General features: G+C 42.5%; 1 protein-coding gene across 1 annotated transcript; it reads left to right on the forward strand.

Moving 5' to 3' along the window:
- Positions 1–788: 788 nt before the first annotated feature.
- LOC131899118 (cancer/testis antigen 55-like) lies at positions 789–9,149 on the forward strand. The gene is made up of 5 exons (XM_059250501.1): positions 789–1,137; positions 1,956–2,140; positions 6,931–7,075; positions 7,918–8,030; positions 8,886–9,149. Exons 1-5 carry the CDS (start codon positions 1,056–1,058, stop codon positions 9,090–9,092), a joined length of 732 nt encoding a protein of 243 aa, XP_059106484.1. The 5' UTR covers positions 789–1,055; the 3' UTR covers positions 9,093–9,149.
- The last annotated feature ends 1,531 nt before the right edge of the window (positions 9,150–10,680 follow it).

Below are 10,680 nucleotides of genomic sequence, written 5' to 3' on the forward strand. Positions count from 1 at the left end.
ACTGTGTGTATGTTCTTCCTCTGTTTAGGATAGTTTATATACTGATACATATTAAGGATATTGTTATTATATTGCACTGTGCAATTCTACCTCTGTTTAAGATATTTTGTGAATTGTCACAATTTTAAGGTCATTATCCTTATATTGTACATCTGTTTATAGACTGTTTACCTTGTTAATGTGAAGCCTTAGTCCTTAGGTTATTTAGGTAGATAAGACTTACCGAATTATAGTCACCCATGCTTGTCTCCATCCTTTTGGAGGAAGGAACAAAAGAGTTAAGAGGCGACTGGCGGCGGCTCCCTTGATCTTCTGATCTTTCCGGTTCTTACCCTGATATCTGATTCCCAATTTTTATTGATAAAGAATAATTAGATAATAACTAATTAGATAATAATTAGAGAAGACTATCCTCAAATTTTTATATTACAAAAGACCAACACACAACACACACACACACACACACACACACACACACACACACACACACACACAACACACACACACACACATACACACTGCCCCTAATTCAAACAAAGTCACAATGTGGATAGTGCTTATTTTATCACCAAGCATAATTTAGGGGGTGGGGGCAGAGCAGGGGCACAGGCTTCTGTCACACCTCCTAAGACAAAAGCCATGCTTTATCAGGAAAATGTAAGAAGGAGACCCCATATATTCAAACTGAGTACCCCCAAGGGCACACCTACAAGCAGATTTTCAGTGGACCCTCCTATTGATGTGCTCACAATGGGTGGGCGGAGCCAAAAGTCTCCGCCTAGTGCCTCTCATTGGCAGTGATGTAAACATCCCATTGACTCTCATTGGCTGGGCAATGGAAAGAGGTGGACTCTCCCTGGGAGCTTGAAGGGAAGCTGCCACCAGCCAGGCCAGTACCCTGTCCCTGTCATTCCTGAGGGCTGCCCTTTAGCTGGTCACTAGCATCTCACAGAGGCTGGAGAAGATAATCAGAGCTAGATCCTGAGATTCAGAAAAACAGGCCTAGTGATTCACTCACAAGCTAAGGCATTGCCCAGGCTGGTGGTGACACCAGTATGCAGAGACTTTGGCGCCGAATTTCAGCTATCTTTCAGTGGAAGACAGGGTCTGAAGAAACACCACAGGAAAAACCTGAAGGTATGCCTCTTGGAGTCCCCTCATTCTTCACTCAAGGAGATTCCTCAGAAAAGGTTCTCCACCATGAGGTGCAGTGGGACAGGGATAGCGGGGAAGGGCCTGCCGCCATCCTGAGAGGCTGTTGAGCATGAGAGTGTCCCTGAGTTCCCAAGAGTTAGGCCAACACTGAACTGTGCCCCAAGCTCCCTTGGTGGGCCAAAGCAGGAGGCTGTGTAGACCAACTCAAAGAACACGTGACACAAGTCTTTTGCAGGCTGTACTGTTTCTGCCTTTCCCCTTGAAAGACGCCTTTGTGTATTCCCCAGAAAAGGGGAACATCTCACTTGGAGACTGAATTTGGCCTTATTCCCCATGCACACATGTCTCTGAAGCCAGGAGGCAGTCAGTCATAAGGAGGGTACCACGAAGGAAGGTGGCCGGTTGTCCCAGCAGGATACTGGAGCCAGATCCCAAAACATTACTTACCCATTATGCTCATGAAGAATAAAAGACAATTTGGAAACATGTCCTTACTTCTGCACATATCTTTAATGCTCTGTCTGAATTTAGAGCCATGGCTATGCATTTGCTGCTGCTGCTGAGGCAGGCATATACCAGTAATAATGGGAGTTTAAAGAGGCTTACTGGGACAGGCCACCCACAGATGCCATGGAGGTGCCATTCAGTAGTCACAATCTTAGGGCCCAGGAATGGTTGTTATGGTCAGAGAAGTGATGATATGTGCTCACATCTACACAGGTGCTCAGAGTAGGACTTCTGTGTAGAGACTGTTTGCATTTGATATGAACCATTGTGCCCTTTGTTTATCTGTGTCATAGATAACTCCAATTTGAAGTCTGTCAGAGGAATTGTGACCTATCTCTGTACCGACTATGGCTGGATTAATGAATCTATCTTTTTCAATACTGACATGTTGTGTGGCAAAGTCCCACTGAACATTGGGACAAGTGTCATTGCTCTCGTGGAAGAAAACGAAACAACTCATATCCAAAAAGCAATCAAGGTATGCCTGAATTCACCCAGAGTCTCTTGGTGTATTATTTACTTTTCTGTTGCTGTGATAAAATACCATGGTGAGAGCAACTTAAGGAAGTGTGTTTGTTTGTTCTTATGGTTCCAGAAAGATGGATGAGTCCATCAAGGCAGGTAGGTGCGGTAGGCAGCAAGCAGCAGGTATGGTAACAGAAGCAGGAAGCTGAGAGCTTACCTCTTCAAATGCAGTCTCAAAGCACAGAGACACAACTAGATGTGTTGCTAGTCTTTACATTTTCAAACTCTTCCAATAAATTCACACCTCTTAAACCTCCCCAAACAGTCCCTCCAACTAGGGACCAAGTTTTCAAACACCTTGAGTCTATTGGGGACATTCTAATTCAAACCACTGTGTTTGATGGGAATGGTGGTGCGTGGCAGTAGTCCTAGGACTCAGGAAGGAGAGGAAGGACATTTTCTTAGTTCAAGGCCAGCCTGATCTATATAGTGAGTTCCAGGACAGCCAGAGTTACATGGTGAAAACCCATTTTTAAAAAAGATTCAGAAAAGAGGAAGGAGTGGATGGAGGCCTAATTGGGAGAGGAGGAAGGAGGGGAAACTGTGTTCATGATGTTATATATGAGAGGAAAAAAAGAAAAGTGTAATACTATTATGCATCTTAGTAACACTTTGATCAAATTACATTGTACATGTGAATAAAAAATTAGAGATGTACAGTTTCTTGCTGAAAATAGATAAAAAGGTTTCCTTGCTTATCATTTTTATAGCATAAACTTTAATAACCTTAAAACTTCTCTTCTATGTATAAATAAATTTTTCACCAAAAAAAGATTAAGAAAATGTTGATGCATGGTCAAAGTTGACATCCCACTTCTCTGAGCTTAGTGGATTTGATGTTATAGCATTTGAATGCAATTATGCTTATTCTGTTTCTAAATATTTTGTGTCAGTTCTCTTAATATTTGAAAAACATGGAATTGATTCTGTATAATTCTACAACTTCCATCATATAGTGGCCAGCCATTTTCTATTCAGTACCCAAACTAGAAGAATTGATATGACAAAGACTGTATTGTTCACACTCTTTTCTGCGTCAATTAGTGTATGTGTTTATTTGCTTTATTTTTTTTTAGATTTCTTTTTATTATGTTATGTGCATGAGTGTTTGGCCTGCGTGTACATCTGTGTACCACATGTGTCCCTGCTGCCTGAGGAGGTGCTGAGCCTCTGTGTGGGTTCTGTAATCATCACTTCCATTCAGCTCTTCACATATTGATGGCTGTTGTCAAATTACTCTTACTTATGTTGTTCCGATTGAGAGTCTCAACAGCAGGCCACAGAAGATACCTTTGCCAGTATTGGAAAACACTGGAAGACTGTTATTGTAAAATCAAGGTAAAAATTGAAAAGCTGAAGCAGGCTCCTGATCTTATTTTGAGATTTTTATCATCTTAATGATAAAGTTATCATTTTCACTCCTTGTTCTTCTCACACACAGATCCACCTTAGACCTTTCCACATTTGTAAGAATATATTAATTAGGAAAATAGGAATGTGTTCCCCCACTGATTTTTTTAAAAATCCCAGTTTTTTGTTTTTCAAATATTTTAAAAATATCAATTATGTCATTAGTGCCCTCTGTCAGGAACATAGGTGAACACTTGTGTCTTTCACAATGTCACAATTTATTGAATGACAATAAATTCATAAGACATAGTAGTTTCAATGGCAGCAATTTGCAAGAAAATCCTGCTTACTTTGGTAATCTGGACAAGATTACACAGGTGATTTCTGTTTGTTTGGTTTTTGGTTTTTGGTTTTTTGAGACAGAGTTTCTCTGTGTAGTTTTGGTACCTGTCCTAGATCTCACTCTGCAGACCAGGCTGTCCTCGAACTCACAGAGATGTGCCTAGCTCTGCCTTCCAAGTGCTGGGATTAAAGGCATGTGCCACCACCGCCTGGCCACAGGTTTTTTTTTTTTTTTTTATTTCAGTCTTAGTTGCTATTCCTAATTCTCATATAACACACCACAGTCAATATGTAATACACAGAAAATACAGGTTACATGATGAGTACAACTGGTTAAAGAGGCAGGAGCAGAGTTTCAGGAGGTTTCAAATGGATGGAAAAGATGTAAATGGAGTAGGGTCCCAAAAGCCAGTAAATGAGTTGAAGACAGCCCTGGTTCCCACTGTTAGGAGTCCCACAAAAGGACCAAGCCACACAACTGTAACATACGTACAGAGTGCCTATGTTAGTCCCACACAGGCTCCCTGGTTGTCGGTTCAGTCTCTGTGAGCCCCTATGAGCCCAGGTTGATTGATTCTGTGAGTTTTCTTGTGGTGTCCTTGACCCCTCTGGCTCCTACAATCCTTTCTACTCCTCTTCTGCAGGATTCCCTGAACACTATCCTAAAGTTTGACTGTGGGTCTGCATCTGTTTTTCCATCAGTTATGGGATGAAGCCTCTCTGGTGACAATTGGGCTAGGCACCAATCTGGTCACAGAAGATGGCCAGTTCAGGCTACGTTATCTGCTGTTGCTTAAGAGTCTTAGTTGGGGTCATCCTTGTAGATTCCTGGGAGATTCCCTTGTGCAGGTTTTTAACCTGACCCCCAAATGCACCCCATTTCCAGTAATCACTTTCAGTGTAAATGTACCATATTTTCTTTATCCATTCCTTGGTTGAAGGACATCTGGTTGGTTTCTAGGTTCTGGCTGTTATGAATGAAGCTACTGTGAATATAGTTGAGCATGTGTCCTTGTGGTATGATTAAGCATTCCTTGGGTATATGCCCAAGAGTGGTGTAGCTGGGTCTGTGGTAAACTGAGTCCCAATTTTCTGGGAAACCACCACACCGACTTGCAAAGTGGCTGTAAAAGTCTGCACTCACACCAGCAATGGAGGAGTGTTCCCCTCGCACCACGTGCTCTCCACCATGAGCTGTTGCTTGTGTTTTTTTTTTTTATCTTAGTCATTCTGACATCTGTAAGATGGAATCTCAGAGTCATTCGATTTGCATTTTTCTGATGGCTAAGGATATTGAACATCTTTTTAAGTTTTTCCCGGCCATTTGAGATTCTTGTGTTGAGAATTCTCTGTTAGATCTGTAGTCTGTTTTTTAATTGAATGGTTATTTGGTTTGTTGGTATCTAGGTTCTTGAGTTCTTTATATATTTTGGAAAACAGCCCTCTGTCGGAGGTGGGGTTAGTGAAGACCTTTTCCCATTCTGTAGGGTGCTGTTTTGTCCTATTGATGGTGTCTTTTGTCTTACAGAAACATTTCAATTCCATAAGGTCCCATTTATTAACTGTTGATCTTGGTGCCTGCAAGATGGGTGTTCTGTTCAGAAAGTTGTCTCCTGTGACAGTACGTTCAAGACTATTTCCCACTTTCTCTTCTGATTCCTTGTCCAGCCTTACTACATGGGCAGATCCTTAGTCTTACTGCAACTAGATATGCTGTTTGTTGATACTCATGGGAGGCCTGTCCTTTCGTGAATAGAAACAGATGAGTGAATTGGGGGAGGGCAGAGGGGAGGTAGAGGGATGGACTGGGAGGAAAGGACAGAGGGGAAACAGAGGTCGGGATGTAAAATAAATTAAAAAAAATAATTTTTCAAAAATGTAAATACAGTCTTTATTGATAAGAATAGAAACTGAAACATGCTTTAGTGAAGGAGCTGTTTTTGTACTATCAATTGTTGTGGACCAGGGAGTTTTCATCAAAAATACAGGTGTATGTCCAGATGCAGGGGCAAAAACCAGAACATTCTCCCGGTTCAAGAGTGGGTAGACTGAATGAGTGAAGACACCGAGGGTATTCAGAGGGGCTGGGAAAGGCAGATAAGTAGGCCTTATCACCAGCAAGGTCTGAGCTCAGCTGAGGACACAGGACTTTCTCTGTTTGTCCATGTCCGTCCTTGGCTAACACATCAAGTATCAGTTAACAGGTTGAGTGGGGGCCATCACCACCATAATGATAGGTGTACACTTTGTTCTGTGGTTCAAATGGAGGGAGTTGCACCTTTTCTTTGCTCTGGTGTGTGTGGTAAGTTCCTAGGCTTGGTTTTCCTTTGCAGTCTCTTGCGATGGGTGTTATTTCTTCCACTTAATCTCCTGCTTCTGCACCTAGATCCAGATAGGGAAAAACAGCTCTCCCTCCTTGTTCTCCAAAAGCGTGCTGCTCATTCTTGTCTCTGTCAACTTTATTCTGCTCCACTCCTATCTCCCAGGTAACTCATTTCTCTTCCTACAAATACCCTGCAAAGCCCATTTCCTCAAATTACGCCACCAATGTCACTCATTCTAAAAATTAATCTGAGTTACAACCATGACTACAGCTTGTTTAGAAGTATATTTTAAACATATTTCACACTCTTGGTTGTTGAGTTCCTGGAAAGCAAGAACATTGTCTTTCTAAGGTCAAAATGTGGGTTTGTGAAAGCATTAAACATAGGTGTGAAATTCACAGTTGCAAGGCACTTGCCAATCCATGGAGCAAGCACAGACACAATTGATGTCATCATCTCAGGTCCATGGTGGATCATTAATAGGAAATGTATGGTCTAGGTTTGAGAACCATTGCTTAAAAGATTTCTGCCACAGGAGTGCTATTTTGGCATGATTAATAAATTCCAGGTCTCTGACAAGGAGTCCTATGTCCTGCAAGCACCCTTACAACTCTGTTAGGTCAACTCATTAAAATGCTGTTGTTTTCATGGGGAATCCTTGGTAAGTGTACAATCTCCTGCCTGTAATTTTTATTTTTTCTTCAACCACTGTCTCCTTCTCTTATAGGTGAAAACTGTGACTAACCCTGTGGATGGTACTGAGCAATCAGACCTTGACAGAGAACTTTGTATTAAGTGTGTCAGCTCGGTCACACAGGACAGCATCTATATCGACAAGGAAACATCTTTCCCTGTCCATCTCTTTTCTGGAGGTAAGATTTATAGTTTTAAAAGCAAAGAGCAAGAGTGTGGGAAGTGTCCTTGAAATTGAAAGTGAGGTACCATAAAAATGGGGAAAGTGGGCAATATTTTAAGTGTCACATAGCAGTCCTGTCCTCCCAATGCCGTCATCATGCATCCATGTGGTTTTCACTACTCAATTGATTCATTTGGCTGTTTTGATTTCTCATACAGGGTTCCTCTAAGTTACCTGAAACTCACTATGCATCTGAGAATTGTCCATGACCTTAGCAAACCCATCCCTGACTCTTCTGAGTGCTAAGGTCATAATCTTCTGCCACTGCATCAGGATACATGCAAAATATCATCAATGATAGCATCACACAAGTATAAGAGATTTATCTTGAACATACATCCACCATTTCAAAGCAAAGGTGCAGATAGGCCTCTTTCTTTCTGTGTCCTCTTTCCAGAATATTCATCACTAAGGCTCTCATATTTTGTCCCTAGCCTAGGTACCAAGGTTGACGCATGTGATCCTACTGTGTTCCTGGCTTCCATCCCCAAAAGAGATCTCAAAATGACTACTTGATGAGAAAATCCAGTACTCTTAGCTGTAACTTTCACTCTGAGACACACGGTTTTTAGTTATCCATGTCTGTGAATAAATCATTGTCAGAATACCAGTGTTTAAAGGGTCTTAAGTGTCCCTTCCTGTAGGAAGATATTTGAGATGTCTGTGTAAGTATTTGGAAAAGTTACTTTGCATTCAGGAAATGTTTGTCAGCATATTGTGGTGATGGAGGGTCTTAGGTATTGTGACATGACCTGAGTGCCATAATATTTACACCTCTAATGTTCTTGGCTGTTTTAGAATTCATGCCTTGCAAAGGAGACTTGTTGCTGGTTGAGTATTCCATGAAGCCGGGCACTTCCAACATGAACATCCACACCGTGAGCCCCTTAAGCTCCCAGAATATGGATGAGGTAATTTGCTTCCATGTTGCCCTTGTCATGGGCAGGTAGCTGCCTATCCTTCCTTCCTGGTCACTTTTTGCTCAGGATTTTGTGTGGTACGTTTCGCAGTGTATCCCCTGCCAAAGTGGACATGTTCACTGATTGAAAAGGAAATAACCAGAAAATGATGTAGAATATACACAAGTTAGCTCCTAGCTTATGTGCTTTACTTGACGTTAGGATGTTCTGTGGACAACAGTTAGAAAGTGACTTGGCTGTGAGGCCATTGTGGGGAAACTTTGAGTGCACTGGGTTTGAGGTGTTCAGCCTGCTTATAAGGATGGATAAGATCTTGTCTAGTACAGCCTGAGAATAAGATGTAAACTCATGGAGATAGAGTGTGAGGCCACATTGTGTAGCATGAAGAGCATGTCTTCTCTTCACACAGGAGAGAGAGAATATGGAGCCATGTTGAGTAGCTTGAAGATCATGTCTTCTCATCACAGGAGGTAGTGTGGGTCCATATTGGGTAGCATGAAGTGCATGTCTTCTCATCACACAGGAGATAGCATGTGAGGCCATATTGGGTAGCCTGAAGGGCATGTCTTCTCATCACACAGGAGATAGTGTGGGTCCATATTGGGTAACATGAAGAGTAGAGCCTTTCATAAGTCACCCAATGTTTGTCTTATTTCTCTGATTTAATAGGAGTGATGTGGGATGGTGACTCATTGTGTTAACACAGTACCCAGGCGTTCCCTGTGTGTCAAGGATGAGAATCAGTGATGTGTTGAAGGACCTGCTGAGTAGAGCCAAGGGGTTGTTGAGGGCCATCTGTGGTGGGTTATGCTTCTCCATACTCATTGCCTTCATTGCTCATCTTAGGTATGTATTACCAGTACTGATGGAAAAACTGGTGTGGTGGAATCCTGCATTTTTTTTACTGTGGATTCCATCCAGAAGCCTTCTGATTATACTCCGGAGTTGTATGACATCGTGAATGTGGTCGCTGTGGACAGCATTCAACCAAACTGTTCTTGGAGAGCAGTGTCAATGATCCCAGTGGAAATGTGCATTGACCAAGCCTTGTAATTCACCATTATTTATAAGGCTCTGGTTTAATAAAACAAAATGAGCATGTAATCTAAAGATATGAACTAAGACTCTTCTTTTAAACATCCTGGTGACTTAATTAGGAACATAAAGTCACTTTAGGAAGGTACCTTGCTAATTCAAAACCATGCCCTATTGGAACATGATGTTACCAAAGAAATGGCCCTGCACTCAGGGTAAATGCATCATTTTCCAAAAGCAAGAGCAGCTTCTGTGTTGGCACTGGCCCACATTAAGCAGCATGGAGAAGCAAAGCATTTAAGTCAAGATTCCAGGAGCAAGCAGGTGAATGTGACCAGGTATGATTTAACATTACAGCTTGCCTTCTAGCTTGAGTCTCTTTATGCCTTTCTAAAGTTTATTTCTCTACAATATCTTTTATTTCCTACCAGCTACTCCATTTGGTAAACTTAGTGTTTATCTGTGGATCCTCTTCCTATGATAGTGTACCAAATATGCCAATGCAGAGAAATGAAAGACCAGACTCAGGTCTACTTCAAACAGAAAGATGAGAGTACACTCTTAGTATTCTGAGAGGCGGTGCCCCGCAAAGTCCTTTCTATACTGAGGAGGACCTTCTGTGAAGTTAACTGGCCCTCCTTCCACATTTCTTGCCCTTTTGAAGGAATCCTGGACCTTTCCAACATCTGCAGAGTGAAGGATGCCTGCATTGGGGAGCCAGGCCACCTGGACCAGTTTCCTTACATCAATATCTGGTGTAGTCTGGCCCTCTACCCACAAGACAGAGTTCAATTCCATGCCTCTTGGGTATCCACTGACGCCCTGATCTCTAAGAGAGTTTCGACCCCGAAAAAGCCACCTATCTTCCAGTTAGAGGATCAAGATTTGCAACTTCCACCTCTACCCCTTCTCCTGAGGGTGCCCATCCCCCGCTAAGAATTCAGAACACAAAGTGGCAATGTCTGCTTTGTATTCTGACTTCCCGTCTGATGGCTCATGCCACAGCTGCCATTGGCCCCTTTTCCCACAGAGCGCTGGAGGGTATCCTCCACCTCAGTATGCTTAAGGTCCAGGTCTCTTGAAGGCTTCCCAGTGACCAGCCATCGAGTGCCCTGTGCCTGTGGTGTCAAACTCCATGGCCAGCCAACCTCCAGGAGGATGGGATTCACAGACCAGACCCAGTTCAATATGTTTATCAGCCATTCACCACTACTGATCTCCTGAACAAGTGACATGACACCCCACCATACCTAGAGCAGCCATAAAGTGTTGTAGAATATTATTTTAAGGTGTGTTACTTTTGTTTATGTTGCATTTGTTTAACTCTGTGAAGCTGTGTTACTGTGCCTGTCTAAAACACCTGGTGGTCTAATAAAAAGCTGAACAGCCAATAGCAAGGCAGGAGAAATGATAGGCGGGGCTGGCAGGCAGAGAGAATAAATAAAACGAGAAAATCTGGGAGAAAAAGAAGAAAGAGCAAGAGAACAAGGAGAGGAGTGTGTTGGGGGCCAGCCGCCCAGCCACCCAGCCACCCAGCCACCCAGCCACCCAGCTACCCAGCTTGCCATGGAGTAAGAGTGAAAGTAAGATATACAGAAGTAAGAAA

Source organism: Peromyscus eremicus, chromosome X (assembly GCF_949786415.1).
Source record: "Peromyscus eremicus chromosome X, PerEre_H2_v1, whole genome shotgun sequence".
Lineage (NCBI taxonomy): Eukaryota > Metazoa > Chordata > Mammalia > Rodentia > Cricetidae > Peromyscus > Peromyscus eremicus.

Bases quoted from the DNA above. Each gene is read 5' to 3' on its own strand.
- LOC131899118 (XM_059250501.1), top strand. From the start codon at position 1,056: ATGCAGAGACTTTGGCGCCGAATTTCAGCTATCTTTCAGTGGAAGACA. The intron at 1,138-1,955 runs GTATGCCTCTTG...TCTGTGTCATAG, and splicing joins ACCACAGGAAAAACCTGAAG to ATAACTCCAATTTGAAGTCT. The intron at 2,141-6,930 runs GTATGCCTGAAT...CTTCTCTTATAG, and splicing joins ATATCCAAAAAGCAATCAAG to GTGAAAACTGTGACTAACCC.